Source organism: Gasterosteus aculeatus, chromosome 14 (assembly GCF_964276395.1).
Source record: "Gasterosteus aculeatus chromosome 14, fGasAcu3.hap1.1, whole genome shotgun sequence".
Classification (NCBI taxonomy): Eukaryota; Metazoa; Chordata; class Actinopteri; order Perciformes; family Gasterosteidae; genus Gasterosteus; species Gasterosteus aculeatus.
In genome coordinates this window covers 10,095,807-10,114,596 of record NC_135702.1, presented here as the reverse complement: position 1 = coordinate 10,114,596, position 18,790 = coordinate 10,095,807, and the positions used below count along the sequence as shown (strand labels likewise).

The following is an 18,790-nucleotide window of genomic DNA, read 5'->3' as shown; positions in this document are numbered from 1 at the left end:
GTAGATGACGCATTTAAACATAGGCGTTTGATTGGTGCAGCTGGTTAGGGGCAGTCTGATTAGAAATTATGAAAATCATTGCAGCAGTTTCCAAACAAAACACACTGCCATTATTGTGAAACATACAATGTATTGGTAGACATCGTATGTTGTTGTTCACGTTATGTTTGAAGAAATAACCAGCGGTAACATTGAATATATGTGACTTGTAATAAATCGTAGCAACCGTGTTAAAACATTATTGTATAACCACATAGTGCAAGTCCCAAAGTTGAATTGGTCCTAGCAGCAGGTTAACTGGGTCAGCAGCCGGACAATATACTAACTGACATGAGGGAAAACAATCTCTTGTGAATGTTATATAAAAACCCCAAAAGGAAACTCACTTTTTCTTGAGACCCCAAAAATTACCTTCCTTTCACTTTATTCATGTTGCGACTCTCAAACAGTGAAGGTTACATTGCACACAGGGACACAGAGAGTGTGTCTGTCATAGATATGACAACATTAAAATGTGTTTGCAACAGTAAGAGACAATATGGAAGATCAGAAGAAGGCCTATTCTTTGGAAATGTTTAGGTGGTACGGTGCCATTCTCTCCATTACTGCGGCATCACGTTAACTACAGCAATAACTTTACAATATTTACAGTCGGTCCAGACTGAGTAAGCAAACAAACAAAATAATAATCCAAAACAATGACAGATGTATAATTGGACTTTACCGATTACATTGTATTTTAGCGTGATACTTTGAAGAGTAGCCTTAACGCTCGTTGGGAAAAAGCATGTTGCCCAAAGACACCTCAGCAGAGCGGACACATGCTAGGAAAAGGGCACGACTCTGCACTTAATACACCACCCTGCTGGTTTATAATGTCATTGCAAAAACTTGCACAAATTATCTTTTGACTTTGTCCACACATACTTGGCATTCAGATAGCGAACAGCGAAGTTTGAGTGGAACATTAAAAAGTGAGACATGCATCAGCTTTATAAAAAGGTAACATCTATCTGTATGTTCTGAGACATTGCAACTACTTACTGACGAGACAGAAAAGCACATGGGAGAGACAGAGAGGCAGTGGATGAGTTGCTATTAGGAATGCACACTGCAACAAACATTGTACACATGCAGAATGCTTTTGGTAGAGCTATTCCAAAGAAAATGCGTGAAAGAAATATCGGAGAGACAAAAGTAAAATAAAATAAAATATATATAATTATATCACTATTTCCTGTAATGTTCAGCTGACAGTGCTACTATACTGGCTTCAAAAATATCCTCTTAAACTATCTTCAGCCCTTACCGTACATCAAACAACGTCTTGCAAAATATGCAGTTAGATGCTTACACATCCTCCACGTTAGCTAACTTTGAAAAAGGCAGAAGAAAATACAGCTCAGGGACGAGAAAGCTAGTTACACATTTGGAAAATCAGATTTTCAGTGGATAGTGTTGAACCTCATACGCACAATCAAATGGAGTCTAAATCCAATCATTCACATCTAGTTGCGGAGCAAAGCCTTTAACAACCCCCATTATCCAATAATACATATAACCACATCACACATGCATGCATTCATGCATCCTTACAAACCTTTAAACTTCAAAGTAGAAGTTTACACTTCCCAACCGGCCAAAATTCAGGGGAGTAAAAAGGTATGCAGCTAAGATAAACAATACAGAAATATATTAGGTAAAATACACATTTTTAACTTGCACTGCAATCCAACCGGTCACTTTTCAAAACAAATAATTGCAACCCATTAACTACTCTGACACCGAACACGGCAAAGTCAACGCAAATCATTTTTCAGTGTAAAGCAATTTTTTATTTTCCTTCAAAAGAAATCTCTCTATAAGGTTTTATAGCTTATACCATCTCTTTGTCAGCATTCTCACATCTAACACACAGTGCCTTTTGACAGCAACTATGGAGCGTGGAATTGAAACCTCTAAGCGGGCACATACGTCTATAGGTAAATAGAAAAACGGACACATTTAACACACAAGATCTCCTCCTACAGTACTTCAACAGTGCAAAAACGTTCAGACGTCAATCCTGGGACGAACCCTCGACTTTAGCAACAATGGGCTGGTATTAACGTCGTCCCTCTTCTGTCAGCCCTACATTCAAATTTGATTGAACTTGCTCAGCTCCAATATGATTGATTAATAACATATGATCAGCCAGAATATGGAATCATGTGAAGGCAATAACCAGCAACTGCAGCACCCGAGCTTCTGTATGACTGAAGAATGCACCCCAGGTTATTGCAGCACATTTAGCATGTTTCCACCCGGGGAGGCTAAAAGACCAGTGCTGGATTAAAAGCTTTATTTAACAGTGGGCTTGTGATTGTGTTCTGTCTGCAGCTTTAATACCAGTCAGCATTTAAAACACCAAATCCCTCTTGCACTATGGTTTTAACGATGGAACGTGGTCTTTAACATTAAGCCTAAATTTAGAATCAGTAAAGTGACTCCGACCGAACCGGCGCGGCTACGCACAGATATTTGAAATAAAACACATTTTGGCAACAGTTTTGTAATAGTGCTAGTATGTGCTTCCAAACAAGCTGTCGCATTGCTATCTAAACTCCTCTCCAGCAAGCAAATAACATTTAGATAAATACCAGAAATAAAGAAACCCAGGACAGCAATGGGTTTAACACACACATTTGATGAGATTGATACTTGGACATTGCCGCCCTTCATCAGTACACGCCCTTTCTCTATATGTATAGTATACGTGTACTGCAGATACTGTACCATCCCTCCAGCTTATAATCTTGGTAAAAGATCACATTTTGTCAATACATTTGCCCACTGCAAAGTTGCAGGATGGGTGTGTGCCCATCTTACGCCATCTGTTAATGTTTAGTTAAGTCTTGCATGAAGGTATGTGACTACTTGGTAATAATCAATCCTGCAGGTGTAGCGCCTGATGAGAGGAATCGTCTTCTCGGCCAAATACACACGCCGGAGCAAAGTTCTACTCACATAGACAAGATTGCAGACATTCTTAGGTGCTACGTGTCCAAAACCGGCACGAGTTTAGTGCTCGGAAAAGTCACCGTCACCGTCCAGAACTTGTGAGGAATGGTGAACCATTTAAAGGGCACAGGCCCCAACGGTTGAGTCAAAACCAGCCAGCCTTGTGGTTTCTCTTTAGGACAAAAAAGAATTTGTCAGTGAAAACCATGAGCTGTGTGTGGAGATTTGGTTTGTTTGGTAATGTGCAGGGTGCAAATGACGGGCATCGTGGCCACGCTGTCAAACGCAGAGTCCCGACTGCAGAGCTGTGAGGCGGCGTTCAATGCACTCCTTGCCTGCGTGCGGAGATAAGACGGGATATACAGAGTTAATTCCGTTAAATCTGCGGGAACGTCGCGCTGCGGTGCCGAGTGGAGACTTCCCTCCCTCTCACACTTACATTTGCTAACGCTGAGGATGTCGTCCTGTTCAGTGAGCAGCAGAGACAGGCCCTCCATCAGCAGGAGAGCTTTGTGGTAGCGCAGGACGGACGCCTCGCCCTGGTGGAACATCTCGTCCAGTGCAGCAGTCTGCACCTGAGAGGACACCAGGAGGAGTCAATGTAGCGTAAAATGTTTCATTTGAGTCCTGATTAAAACACGGACAGCGTCAATCAGCTTTTGTTTCGCCTGCTTTGTGTGGTCCTCTTTCCTGAGCAATTATACAATATATCATAATACAAACGTGTGATCCATTTATAGAAATACTATTAGCTTCAAGCTACTCTAGTGGCCTTACACCAGTGTTGCCATACATGCGCTATGGTTGCAAATTAATGCGGTTTTAATTTCTATGCTGGATGCGCACACACACACACACACACACACACACACACACACACACACACACACACACACACACACACACACACACACACACACACACACACACACACACACACACACACACACACACACACACACACACACACACACACACACACACACACACACACACACAGTCTCTGAACAATTACGCTCCGGCCTGCTGGTCAATAACCCTAACGCGCTCCTCAGTGATCCCAACACATTTCTCATCCCCCCCATGCTTACCATCTGCACAGTGTGGCTGAACAGCAGCCGCTCAGCTGTGATGGAGGTGATTTGGTCCATTAAACGGTGCTTCCTGGAAAAGAAGCGCTCCAGACGGGTGCTGAGCGAGCGGCAGGAGGCCACGCTGGACTTGTACAGCTCGTTCAGCCTCCTCACGACTGCACATGGACACGAGTGTATGTTAACGAGATGCCAGGACACACATAAGCAATAATGAGGCCTTAACGAGACCATCCTAGTTAGAAAGACCAATGGCTCCTACTTTGTTTGACTGTGGAGGATGGGTAGAGTTTGCCCTGTTTCACTCGCTCCATGGCTGTGTGTAAGGCAGTGGACAAGAGTTCTGCAGTCTTAAGGTAGAGGACCAGCTGTTCTGCATGACTGAGGAGAGAAACACACACACTAAATTTACAGTACAATGTCTCTGATTGTTCCAGAGGCGATAGAAGTCTTTCACATTCACGTTCTATTACAGGTTCCTCATTATCAAACTCATCCGCAGTGTGTTTTCCCAAATGCTGGAAGGCCTGACATGCCCTCACCTTCTACAACTATCGTTGTCAGATCAGCCTGTCTTGAGCATACAAATTGTGTTTAATACAATTAGGATCAATAGCCATGAGCAGGTTCCGCAAATCTGACAGCAGTTAAGTGAAAAAAACTCACTTCCCAAAGCGTTTTGCCAATTAAAAAAAAAATCGAATCAAAAACAGTTTGTCCACAAGGTTGGTTTAAAAATATTTCCCCCCTCGCAGGAGATCTACACTGAATTAATTTTCTACCCAAATTGGGTATCCTAGCCGTCCACAAAGACGTGATTGATAGTGCCTCACCTCCACTCTCGGCTCAGTGAGCTTATCTGATCTGCTACCACGCTCTGCTGCTGCAGGAGGCAGGGATGAGAGACGTCTTCCTGCTCCCGCAACGCCGCGACCCCACAGGCTCCGGCGACCTCCATCAGACAGCGGGCGAAATCCAACGTGAAGCGCAGGCTTTGCACAATGTCTGTATGCTCCTGCTGCTCTCCACACAGAGGCAGGAAGAAAGACAGATTATTATTATTATTATTCTGGGACATAACATCGGAAACAGAAGGCGACAGACTGTAATTTCCAATTAAGTCTGCAATGGTGAAATGAAGGAAAGCATTAACCGGAGGCGGGTCAACCGATGCGTTTTGTTATTCCACCCTCAGATTCCACATTAGGCTAATTTACCACGATGACTGGATCAACGACATTATGCTCCTATAAGGTTTCATATCAAGCTTTCGTGGGAATAAACACAGCAATTGTAAAGTAATTGCTGCATAAATACACAGGATACACAAATGACGACTCCTTTTTTCCTGCTTTCTCGAGCTGTTTAAAACACTACTTCTCACCTCCATCAGCGTCTCCTCGGGCAGCTCGGGCGGCTCGAAGGTAACACGACCGCCCATGTTAGCCGTGATAGGATCGGTGAAACCGTAGCGGGGGCTGGAAGGAGCCTCAAAGCCATCCAGATAGGTGCACGTCTGGGGATAGCGGCTTGTGAAGGAACCTGCAGGGCTGACCGAGGCGAACGAGCCTGCAGGAATCAGGAAGTCAGAAAGAAATGGCACAAAAAAAAAGGAAGAGAAAGCTAAACGTAAGTAAGAAGTTTCTTATTTTTTAATCGAATGCCAGGCCTGTTTCTTTCACACCTGATGACGACTGTATTGAGTAGAGATTTGTTCCAGTAAATGATCAACATCTGCCAGCAGCTACATGAATTTATCTCTTTTGCTCTAAACTCCAATTACCAATTAGAAAATTGCCTGTATGAAAAAAAAATGAATTTAGCTACATCTCCCCATAGTTGGGTTTAATGGAAAAATAAAATAAAATTAGCCTTTCATAACGCCTCCATGATATTTAATTAAGTTTCCACATCATGGAAATTGAAAGTAATATCTTCCCAGTGCTGTTGTGCAATGAGCGGAGAATAACACTAATGCTGCTGCGTAGGTGGAATCTGATCCCTGCGAGCTGCAGAGGGGACGCGGAGACAAACAATTGACCTGCATTTTGTTTGATGTGCATGAGCTACCTGAGTATTTCCTTTGTCTGGAGGTATGAGGTGGGCTGCTGGCACTGGGAGGAGATCCCACCGTGAAAACCACCTGAGCGGGGCTGATTGAGCCGGGCGCTGGACTTCCCCCACCGCCCGGCGGCACTACAGACAAGAAACGACCCGTGAGTGAAGGTCGGAGATGGATATTGATCGACAATTCGGATGCTCTAAGAACTACTAAAACGGATTTCGAAGAAACAGAAATCCTGAATACCAGACGTACGTTCGTGGAGGCAAATCGCCAGGTTTCCTACCCATTATGTCTATGGTTTTCTCAGAGGTCAAGTTCTCTGCGCTGTCTCGGTCCCCGACGGGTCCGCCTGGTCCGAACGCAGCCATCAGCAGCATGTCAGACAGACGACCTGCACTCTGAGACCTGCTCCAGAGGGACGCACAGAGAAAAGGGAAACAGAGCGATAGGATTTAGAAGCACATCTCTTTTCTTTCCTGCCTATTTCCTTCCATCCAAAACAAAACGGTTTGCAGAAGCACTCCGGTCTCGCCGGAAATTGTGGGTTACCAATTACCCCTCAATAAGCGGCATCGGCCTGATAGACATTACGCGTAGAAAACAACAGCGAAAGCAAAAATCTAACCTCCCGAAGACTTTGGCGTCATCGCTGTGTCGGTGGATGCAGTGGGCCGGCTGGATGACCTGTGTGAGCGCTCGCTGTCCGACGTCTCTGGGCTCTGGCGGAGCAGTCCTGCTGCAAGGCGAGCCGATGACCAAACCCTGCTGTGTCAGGAAGGTCACGAGGTTCGGAGAGCTGGGCGGCTTGGGGAATTCAAACGGAGGGATGGCCTGTGGAGAGAGACAAGCGGGGAACAAAAAAAAAAAACCCCACAGGTTTGTCGACACTCGTCTCCTGAGAACAAAGCATGCGCGCACCTTTTCTCACTCCCCCACACCCACAGTGCACACTCACCCTGGAAGGGGAACCGAGGATTGTGGGGAGGGGACTGCGCTGCATGAGCTCACTCAGTCTGGGGGAAGAGTGCAGCGGACGGAGGGTCTTCAGACCCGCCGAGGGGGCCACCGCCGGGTCCGAGTGCTGCTTCCTGATCTTCTGCTTGCCGGCGGCACCGGTGCACTCCAACAAGGAGGGGGCGCTGTGGAGACGCGCGCCGAGCCCGGGCGCCTGCTGTGGGTGAGGTTGAGGAGCTGTGGGGGGGGGACAGAGGTCGGAATGTTTCTGCTTTTAGACAACAGGTGGCAACATGGAATTAAATGTCAGACGAGACGAGAAATCCAGACAAACTGCAGAGGCGGACGAGTCCCGCTTAACTCCCCCGCCGCCGTCGTGCTGGAAGTCCAGACAGCGAAGAGAACGTGCCGGCGTGAGGCGCAGACGAGTGGAGAGCAAGTGGGGGTGTGAAAGAGAGTGTCTGTGTACGTGGGAGGTTGGTTCATGGCCTCAACCTGAGTTGAACTTGACTAAACTAAGAGGAACATTGGCAAATGCTAACCGCAAAAGCACTTCCCCTTTTTTTGTGTGCACTTGAATTTCCGGTGTACTGCAGTGTGACTTTCTAGTACTGCACCTAACCACTTTATTATACCAGTGTTTCCCCTAGCGTTATATCAGGGGGGCGCCCCGCCTGAAAGTCTGGAATATATATATATATATATTGTGCGCGTTAATTCCACCCCGACACGCGCATTGGAGGATGTGGTTTTCAGTGCGAGGTGAAGCCTCTGCGGTACCTTGTGGGGACGGCTGGAAAGGTCGGGCGCCTCCGAGGGAGAGCCTGCGATTGGCGTGGGCTGCCCCCTGCCCGCAGGGGGGCGAAGGACCGGCCCGAGCGAAGCCCAACGAGCTCCCGCTGCTGCAGCGACGCACGGGTGCGGACGGCCTGGTGACGCAACGTTGGCGAGTCAGTCAAAGGTAATGTAGACGATGCGTGCGGATTAGTAACAGCGGTACCGACCGGGGGGAGCCATCCAGCCTGCTGCAGTGCATGTTCTGCTCCATGCGCTGGTAGTTCTGGACCTGGCTGGGTACTGGGATAGGCGACGACCGGCAATGGTTTCCATAGCTACCACCGCAGCTACTCCCCGAGAACTCGCTGGGCCTGCCGACGACAGGTAGAAGAAGTGGGCCAAAGGAACTGAAGTTGATTAAAGTAAAAGGTAATTTCTATCAGGGAATACAATGTACAGAACCAGCTCCAACAGGTTCTTGCTCCGTGAGCTACACAGCACCACCTGCATCACCACGACCGACCACATAACAGATAGAGCTGAGCCGTTACCTGACAGGACTTGGAGACCCGCTGCAGGGAGGTGATTGTGGGGGGGTTTTCACTTGGCCACACAGACCAGCAGAAGCCAGAAGAGAGCTAATTAAAAAGAGACACGCCATCAGGACTTTTATTGAGATGTCATTTTGGAAGGGAATACAACGTGACCTCACTATTGCTGTTAGTTGAATGATGGATGAGACAGCGGCGTTCTTAAACATTATTACAAAACTACTTTAAATTAGTTTTTATACGGGTAATGGCAATATATAAAAAAATGAATGAATAACCAGTCATTGTGTCTTACCCGCTGTTCATCAGGCTGTCCTGCAGCACCTTACTCTCACACGTCAGCTCGCCCGCTGGAAACCAGGCAGAAAAGAAAATTAGAAACCAGACATGAAAAAAGTAAACCCAAACTACAGCTGACGCTTATAAAATATTAATTCCACATTAAATCACGTCTGTTAAAATATGACTTCAGTAAGCCGAAGACTGTGCACAGTGGCTTTTGGGATTAAAGTAGAAGAAAAAAAAAGATCTCACTGGTGAAGTGAGCCGGCACCATGACAAAGTCATCTGTGTCACAGGAGGAGGAGTTCTTGCTGCTGCCAGCCCCACCGGAGGAGTCCTTGAGCAGGAAACCGGCAGCCTCCTGGGTAGGGGAGGCCAGAGCTTTGGCACGCAAGTGCTGACCTTCGGCGAGAGACTGCTGGAAGGGACGGGAGGAGAGAAAGTCTTAGGTAAACAGAGACAGGAAGCACGGACGTGGGAGGAATAGGTGTTTACTTGGCTCTGAAACAGCAGCCTCATGACTTAGTCTCAGGTGGGGGGGCAGACTAAATAATAAAGTAATAAACACAAACCGGTGGCGAGGCGAGGTGAGAGGTGGAGGAGCTGCTGCAGGAGCTGGCCGAGGCAGAGCTCGGGATGCAGGTCATGGACACAGCGGGAGTCGCTGCGACCAAATGCAACGCGCTCGTTAGACAAGTCAAGGAATACGCACGAGGGCGGCTTGAGAAACTGAGTGGTCTCTGAGAAAAGCCCCAACAGGCATCAGGTTTATGGTGCTCTGCTGACAAAAAAGTAAGAGCCTGTTTGCATCACAATGTGCTTCACCGTACTTCTCAATCTCGTCCGATGACTGAATGTACCATTTAAATGAAAGATTCAGTCCTGTCGTTGAAGGTTACTTATTTAATTTATTTTTAATAGATGCACCTTTTAGCACTTAGTGGCATCGCATCGTGCCAGACATTATACTACTGACAATTACCCAGCCCAGCCGCATTAAGAAGTATATGGTGTATTCCTACTTACACTTTTTCAGGGATGAGCTAGCCTCCAGGAAAGGATGACAAAAAAACTCATCTGCCGACGACACGAGAAGAAACGGAATTAGCAGGAGTTGGTGAAGCGGAGCAACACGTCCGCACAGTATGACAGACACGGTAATACACAGGAATACATCGGTTACATCTGTTGCCCCGGGGTAATGGGGCGAGATGAGCGCCTATGAAATGCTACATTGCTAAGCTAGCCGGGGCAGTGTATGGTCACCCGTTTCATTCATTTTCCTGTACTCGGTGTGCACTGACCGAAGTCCATGCGGTCCTTGTGGTTGCGCTGCAGCAGACCCAACAGCAGATGCCTCAAATGGCTAGAAGTCTCTCTGGGGATGCTGCGAATAGTGCACAGACACAGGAACAATCTTTAACCGCACTGAAACTAAATAAATGATCCGTCTCTACTCGTTTGAGATGATTTAAGGTAATACAAAGTAGATGTTCATTAGGTTCGGATGTTGGGGATTTGTTTGGGGCTTGTCCGACGCTAACTATGTTGTGAATCGACTGCTGTTCCGCTGTTAAAACGACCCTGCTGGCAGCATTTGTCTAGAAGTGTCTTTTTTTAATTGAGCTTTAGCAACACATTGTCAAAGATAATATGGTCTTGCAAGTTTAGCTCCAGGCTTCACTTTTTTTTCTTAATCTATTGCAGAAAGGTTTAATTTCTTATGAGTAAAATCCAGAATCCAGAAAAAAACGGTTAACTTCACTGCGTTTTTTTCCCTTTTTGCCCTAAAATTGGTTGATCACCGTCATGATAAATATAATATATTTATATATCATATAAATATATATAAATAAGCTGCCATTTTAAGTCCTTACTTGGGGCTGAGAGTCTTGTTTTTTTCATAGAACAGACGCAGGTCCTGTGGACTGCTAGCCTGAAAAGGTCAGAGAGATGGTTGAAGAGATGTTTAACCGTCCACATATGCTTATGGTGGTTCATCCATAAATGACATAGATAAAGAGGAAACTAGTCATATTGCACAACAAAAGAACATGAATTGTAAAAATAGGTTCACCTGAAAAGGGGCCTTTCCAATCAGGCACTGAAACACTATGGTTCCGATACTCCACAAGTCAGCCTTGGCATCATAGCTTTGGGACATAATGACCTCAGGTGCCTGGAGGGGACAAAACACAGCGAGATTGTGACTTATTTACTTGTTAATGTTTTAACAAATAAATTAAGTTAGTGTTATGCTGTACAATGTATGTGTCAGATACGCTGTTAAGTAAACAGGACAATGCTCACCATGTACATGGGGGACCCGCAGAGTGTTGCCGCCATCATGTTGCTCTGAAGGTACCTGGCAAAGCCGAAGTCCGCTGTGGGCACAAAATGTGAAAAGAAAATGCTCAGACTAAAATCGGAAAAGATAGAAAAGAACCCAGAAGGGAAAAGACTGAAGACGGTTGCAGGACAAAAATCCATAATGCTCTAAAAAATATCCCCAGGGAGGTCTGGTTAACAAACCACCTGTTAATCAAGAAGCCCAATTCTTTTCCTTAACAGTGCACATATCAAATAAAATTCTCAAACTAATCCTAGTGTGGCCAATTGTATTACCCATATCGTTTGATAAAAACAAAACAAAAAACTAATATCCATGGGCACACAGCCTTTTATAAAAAGTCATCATGTTCCAGTGATCCCTTCGGGCCTGTGGATGTGCTCGCGTGTCACTGCCCGCATTCATGGAGGTACAATGAGCGTAAACACACCGTTTGCTAGTGTGACTGTTTTCCCAGAGGGGTGAGGATTACGGCGTTCTGCAGTGACTGGGAGCCTCAGACTTCACTCCCACAAGGCCATCAAGTCCCTCCAGAGGAACAAGAATTAATGGGCTTAAGGATTAGCAGAGTTTCCTCACAGCCAAACACACGCACACACACACACACACACACACACACACACACACACACACACACACACACACACACACACACACACACACACACACACACACACACACACACACACACACACACACACACACACACACACACACACTCGCTCTCAGAGCTCTCAGACACGACACTTGTGAAACCGAATTCATCGTCTATGGTGAAATGGGACGAACTCAAAGCAGACTGGGAACATACTTTCAGGGTTCATCAGAGGAAGACTACCAACAATGTGGAGGGAAAATGGGGCTTTTTATGAATAATCAATAAATTGGGACTGGATTGATTAGGAAATTATCATTGAGTCCTGTTGCTGTCTGCAAGGAGAAGGATTCGAGTGCAGGTTTTTGCAATGTGCTGTGTCATGCGACTCAATGACTTTTGGGAGGCTCACTGTGTTTTACTATGAAATCCTGAAAGAAATCCAAAAGATTTGGTGTACATTTGTTTTATCGGACTTTATATCTCAATAAACCTCTTTGCCTATTTTGATCAAAGAAATGATTGGGTTAGACCACGCTTTCCTACATTTTAAAATCCCTTTAATCCAAAAAGAAATGTCAAGGTGTTGACAAATCCAAACAAAATACATGCACGTGCCATCACGCAGGATCTCACAGCAGCGGACCTACCGATCTTGATGCAGGTGTTGTTGGAGTGTGACCTGCGTCCCGGCGGGTAGGACAGCAGAATGTTCTGGGGCTTGAGGTCCCTGTGGATGATGCCTTTGCCCTGTAGGACCCTCATGGCCCCTGCGATCTGCTGCAGGAAAACCCGGATGGTGTCTTCACTCAGCGTGCCCTTGGCTGCGGAGAAACAAAGTTTATTGACTTCAAGCCAACTCTGATATTCTCGGTGTGCAACGTGGGTTTATGCATGAATTAGTGATGGGGGGAAACCTGCTGGCTGCACGGCGGACATTTCAGGACAGAGAAAAAACGAATCACGTCGGATCATAACCTAATTTTTCCTCTAAAAATAAGTGTAGGGTGTACTTTTTCCTCCGTGTTCTACTCGCCTCGCTCCACTCCCAACCTCCCGCTCCCGGTCTCCTCCAATAATTCCCCTCATCTCACCGTGGCACGATATGGTTCTACGTGAGAGTCCCTCCCTCGTCTTGAATTTGTCTCTGGCCAGGAAAAAAGTTTTGTCCGTTGCCCAAAGCGGTCAGCGGATCAGACAGCACTCTCTTTCATAACCGGCTCCTCTGTTTATACTACGGGTGCCTGGCAGACAAAGTTAGCAGCTGGAGCTATAATTAGTCTGCAAAGCGCTGGATGTCTTATTTTGCATCGTGCCCACCCTGACAGATAAAGGCCCACCTCAGACGGGGTGAGTGCACCGGCTATTAAGAGCTCGGCAATTTATGAGATGCGGCGAACCTGGACAGAGTTCGAGACTTCACTTTAACGACCAGTTTGTTCACATAGTAATCAATCAAAAGCATATTTGAAAGGGGTAGTGTGCTCTGTGTGCGCCAACAGTAGAATACTGGAGGGATTTTTTTACACTGCGTTATAAATGTCTCATTTAAGCAGCTGATACTGGAGGCACCTAATCTGGATCATCGGGGTTAGGAGATAAAAAGGCAGCTTCCTGCAGTCAAGCAGATGATGTAAATAGTCTGCAGTGTGACCTGAATGGCAGCGTCGGAGCAGATGTTTATCCGTTGAGTTGTTCAGCAGCTGGATGAACGAGGACTCCTCCTCCTCCTCCTTTCTTGTCGCCGAGCAACAAAGATGACTTTTCGACATCCGTTCGATTGTTGTTTGAGGCATCGGGAGCTTTTAGTAGATGATTTGTCACACTTACTGTGCAGGTAGTCAGCGAGGTCCCCCCCGTTGCAGTACTGGGTTTACAGGGAGAGACGGGGAGGGGGAAGGGGAGGAAATGAAAGAAGGGGAGATGAAAAGGAATAACGTTAGGACACTCATGTAAAACAGAGGCTTGACGTGTAACCGTAGCAAAAGACTCTCAGATATCAGAGTAGAAAGGGACTAGAAAGCCACGAGATCAGAGCAGAGATTTTCTGGAGAGCGACGCGTTTACAAATTTATGGCCACGCTCTTATCAATATGAATGAATCAAGGAAAGGACACGGTGTGATGTGAAAGGTGGCTCTGAAAAGCAGCCTCAGTCATTTCCTTTTTCCAAGACACAGAGATAAGCATGAATAAATTAAGATCATATATGTATGTGTGCGTGTGTGAATGTAAAAACCGCATTTTGAGATCTGGTGTCTCTGGCAATCAATGTCACTTTGTGTAAGCACAGCTCTTCTGCTTGTCTGGCAAATATTGAATATGTAAAATGCACATTAACAGAACAACCAGGCTGGAAAAAAACACAAAAAGCAGTTGGCATGCACCCTAAAATACTTTTGTATTGTATGTAAATTGCCCAACTACGTTGTCCAGCAGGCAAAGTATTTGTAAAGTAAAGTAGCAGATCCTCAAACATCACCCTCAGGATCAAGCCGCATCTCACACAAACCTTGCACCATGTGGATGTTACCCAGAAGCCATTTGCCCCCGTTGGTGCCTGAGGACACAGCTAATTATAGCCCGGGCCCCATCAGCGCTGCCTGCTGCATAAAGGCTGCGACAATACAGCGCTCAGCAAACAAAAGCCGGACATCACAGCGAGCTTACCTCCATTACCAGGTACACAGAGCTGGCCGTTTCCTAAAGAAGCAGGAGATAAGAGTGGTGGGTAAACAAACGCATGTCAGTGACAAAGCAAAAGGAACAGGTGGCACTTCTGCTGCACGGCCGTTACGTTGGTGCAAACTAAGCTGGTGGGATCGGATTGGGGGGATGAATAAAATTGAGTAAAAAAGGGTTGTCGAAATGTTGGGGGAGTAATCTACACTTTTAAAAACGACGCTCTGCCGGATTAATGCTGATCCAACAACCTTTTGCTGAATCAGATGGACGGCATTTAAAAACAGTGAGTGAATCACGAACAAGTGAGAGTGACGGAGAGAAGCATGAAACTTTCTTAACCTCACAAGCCCCCCCCCTCATTGACAAACTACAAACAATTTGGATGTTTTTTTCTTATGTTTGGTGGATTCAGAGATCGAATAACTCTTGTGACATCAATTATCTCTCCGAGGCACCAAGCCGTGAGAAAGAAAACACAGCGAGGCCGACTTGACACACACACAAAAAAAAGAAAAAAAACTCTTATCACATGGCAACAGATGACTGCTGACTTTCGCTCCGGCCTCCTTTCAGTAGCTTGTTGATTCTACCAGCCGGGGGGGCAGGCTGTTTTCTATAGACCAGCCGAGTCAGGCCTTTTTTTGGAAATTGGTTGTCCTTAGCTTTACCGAAGCTGGACGGCAACCGACGAGCCAGGCGGAGAGACAAAACCATCGTGGTTCCCACCGGCTGTCCCCCGTGACAGAGGCCTGGAGCCGAGGCACCAAAACCTTAGTTCTGATGGATTGTTTTGGGTCGCGTTGGAGGGTAAGCCTCACGCCGGGCTGCCACTCGCAAATAAACGCTTTCTGATGAAAGATTTGGTCTGTGATTGTCCGTTATTTTAGGATCATCTATTCTAGAGCATTAGAATTATGAATGCACTCTCAGAATGAACCATTTGCATAAAACAAATGGCTTAAAATCGAAGGCTTTTTGTCTCCTCGCGCCGGAATTTGGATCGGTAGGAGGTGGGACTCCCTGCTCGGAGCATCTACACCGGCATTTGTAGTATCGGACCCGGGTTGGAGTATTTACTGAAGCTCAAATGTGTAGTACATGGCAGGGCAGCAGAAAACATGCTTCCACAAGATCAAACAGAAAGAAGTATTTTTTCTTTTCTTTTTTTTTCTCAGCAAAGCCTCATTTAACAAGTGGGGAAAAACAAGACTATTTAAGCTGCACGAGAACAAAGTGGGTCATCTGGAACAGACACATCCAGCTACCCATCTGCTGCGCTCGGTGAGCGTAGACATGAGGGAGAAACTGGGACGCTGAGAGGTGTGATAATTCTGTATGTAAACAGAAGCACTAACACAGTTAAATCAGCCTGATCCTGACGTGACCCAGATACCTCGAGTGTGGTTGTACATACCTGAAAGTCCAGTAACGCAACAATGTTCTCATGCTTCAGCTCCTGCAGAGAAGAAATGATCAAAATCTATTTTCTTGTGGATGTTTAACTTAAAGTGACTGTAAAATTAAGACTCGATACGATCTTGTCACCAATGCTAACCTCCATTTACTCTGACATGCGCCACCATTCCAGCTCTAGACCTGTTTGCTAAAAGCACTGGAATATTTCGAGAGCTTGGGACTTACTTTGAGAATTTTAATCTCTTTCCCCAACAGCGTTTGGGATTTGGCCAAGTTCTTCTTGTTGATGCACTTCACCGCCACCTCCCAGTCGTGTTTCTAGAAGGAGACATTGTATTCTTAGGGGTGTGTTGCATTGCATTGTTGTGTGTTTATTTAGATCTACCATCTTGGCTCTACTGTACAAGAGTCAGTGGTGCTAACAGAAAACTTACGTCTCTGCACAATCAACATCCATTTAACCATTTGCATAAAACAAGACTTTGACTCTGTATCATCGGTTTAAGCATATGTGATGTATTACATATGTGTGCAATTACTGCGAATCCATTATGAGATCTACTGTTTGATTCTGGGCATGTTGCAACTTGTTCGTCAATGGCCTTAGCGTGATGCTTTCTCAGCTTCACTGCTCTACTTTCTAATGCAACGGGATTATGGACGTGCAGCATCTGCCAAACAAGCCGAAGAATAAAGCGACGATGCACGCATTAAGAAAAGGTCACATGGATCAGAAAATACGCATTTTATCCTTCAACTGTGTTGTGTTTTAGCAGCATCCTGTGCGAGCTCTCGGGCCTCTTAAGGCCGCGCGATGACAACAAATACGCCAGCTGGCCGATAAAATGCGATTAACGGCGAACATCAGCGCCGGACCTTTCATTTCATTTCCCACATCTTCTTTGCAACAGGAAACGCAACGCATATTCATGTGTTGTGCGTACGTCGGACGACCAGGTGACACTGACCTCTCGGTGTCTGCCTTTGAAGACGACGGCAAATGCGCCATGTCCGATCAGGTCCTTCCGACTGAACTCAAACTTCCCCACCGTCTCCATGGCGCGTCGGAGGCGGATCGCAGAGTTGCTACTCGAGGGCCGCGCGGGTGACCGGGCGCGTCGGATCACCCTGCCGGGTCGCGGTCTCCTGCGCGGGGCGAGTGGGGCAGCAGCAGCAGCAGCGGCGGCGGCAGCGGCTTCGTCGGGGATGTCCGGCCCCTCGTTCACTTGCCATGAGCTGCCTTCGTGACAACAAACCGGCCTCTTCTCTCATGTTCGCACGCACGCGTTTCGGAGCGTCACTCCCAGCGAAGCTCTGCGGCGATTCCCATCGCGGACGACGCGGAGTTCGATAGCTAAACAAACGGGAATCGGATTGTTGTTGTTGTTGTTGTTGCTGCAGCTCTCCGGCGTGCCACCTTAAAGGAAGCTGGCTGTGTTTTGTTTATATACAAGACGGGTCCTCGCTCTTGTCGTCTAAGGCGAGACAAGCGCGCGCTGTGGCCTTAAAACGAGCGAACAACGTCCAAAGACCGGAAAACAATGTAATCGGTGTTGTTTGTATCTTGCAAATTCGCAGTCGACTCGTCGAAAGTCGAAGAATCGATGGCACCAACAAAGCAGACGGCGTCCAGCCTCTGCAAGAGGGCGCATGCGCGGGGAAGCTACAGCTGTGAGTGTGACGTCACTTCCCGGTTCCTCGGTCATAAAACGAAAGCGGGTTGAGTTACTTTTAGTTTTACTTTGGATTTAAAAACCGGGGAATTTATTTATTAGGAAGAACCATTAGGAAAAAATAAAGTCTTAATACGCATTACCAATCGCGTAGTAATGAATTCTTCGTGTAATTAATTAAATTAAATATAAAATATCTTTTGTCGTCACTTGTCACTTTGTCTCTTGTCTGTTACTTGTTCGTTAGTGCACTTTATGCTTAATATTTTTCTTTTTAACTTTTTAATATTTACATTTTTTAAACTTTATTCCCTTGTTTTATACTAACCCATAGCCTTAGCCTTATTCTACTAACCCATTGCATTAGCATTTCATTCCACTTTATTTTATTACTTGTGCACTGTTGTCTTGTCTGTCTACTGTCGCGCACTAACCGCCAAGACAAATTCCTTGTATGTTTGACATATTTTGGCTAATAAATGTTTCCTGATTCCTGATTCCTGATCCTGAGACAATCAGTAGCAACCGACAATTGTTTTATGTATGTCTTAACATTTCTTTTACCAGCGTCTGAATACTAATAATAAATAAACGCAAAAAACTAAATTGGTTTCAGTGTGTGGATTTTTTTCCACGCTTTTAGAACGGGGGATTAACACCATATTTCCTTGACACGACTTTAAATTGGTGACCTCACAATTACAATGTTATTAAAATCACCACTAGGACGAGAAAATGACTATCATCATGTTCATTTAATGATGATCTTTGTTCATTATCACGGGCTCCGCAGGGGAAGATTTATCCCCAGATGAGAATTACCTTTATTTGTCACCTGATGTGTCAACTGATAATTTCCTTGCAACTGTTAAACAAAAGCAGTTGAAAGCATTAGAGCGGAGCCGGAGTGTTTAGGGTCAGAAGAACATACAAAAACTGGAAAAAAAGGGTGAAGCTCACTACACAGATGGCCCGATGATGATGTAACTATGGTAACCAAAGAGAAAAGAAATCAATATTATCACCCATCAAATATGGGAAGAGACATGTCATTCCGATCACAAGCAGTATCACACGGATTGAATTTGAATGAAAAACTATAATGTGAGCATGCATATTCATCTCATGTTAATTCAGAATAATTTGCATACAGACATGAAAACAGAAAAAAAGTAATGACAAAACCATCACAGCCTTTCACTTGTTGGTTTATTTGATGCTTTGATGGGAGGGAGGGGGTGTTGCTGTTAATTGCAAGGAAGGTGGTTACAGTGGGGAAATGCAAAGCCACCAACAGACCAACAGTGGAGGGTCAGGTCTGTTCTGTGATCTCCAGAGTTCTCCAACAGGTG

The 18,790-nt window shown here is 45.8% G+C and overlaps 1 protein-coding gene across 2 annotated transcripts; it reads right to left on the bottom strand.

Annotated features, from left to right (window-relative positions):
* Positions 1-407: 407 nt before the first annotated feature.
* ulk1b (unc-51 like autophagy activating kinase 1) lies at positions 408-17,434 on the bottom strand. Of its 2 annotated transcripts, none has more exons than XM_078088434.1 (27): positions 16,734-17,434; positions 15,991-16,083; positions 15,764-15,805; positions 14,335-14,367; positions 13,496-13,532; positions 12,316-12,489; positions 11,031-11,104; positions 10,806-10,899; positions 10,598-10,664; positions 10,025-10,107; positions 9,747-9,797; positions 9,293-9,384; positions 8,973-9,138; positions 8,734-8,788; positions 8,439-8,525; positions 8,115-8,258; positions 7,891-8,039; positions 7,112-7,347; positions 6,782-6,987; positions 6,440-6,561; positions 6,162-6,287; positions 5,476-5,660; positions 4,925-5,109; positions 4,354-4,472; positions 4,092-4,249; positions 3,440-3,575; positions 408-3,335 (listed from the first exon to the last, which is right to left on the bottom strand). In XM_078088434.1, the coding sequence occupies exons 1-27, from the start codon at positions 16,821-16,823 to the stop codon at positions 3,280-3,282; spliced, it is 3,060 nt and encodes a 1,019-aa protein (XP_077944560.1). In that variant the 5' UTR covers positions 16,824-17,434; the 3' UTR covers positions 408-3,279. The 2 variants fall into 2 exon arrangements, with proteins under 2 accessions (XP_077944560.1, XP_077944561.1); XM_078088435.1 differs by having other exon boundaries at positions 8,973-9,135.
* Positions 17,435-18,790: the final 1,356 nt, after the last annotated feature.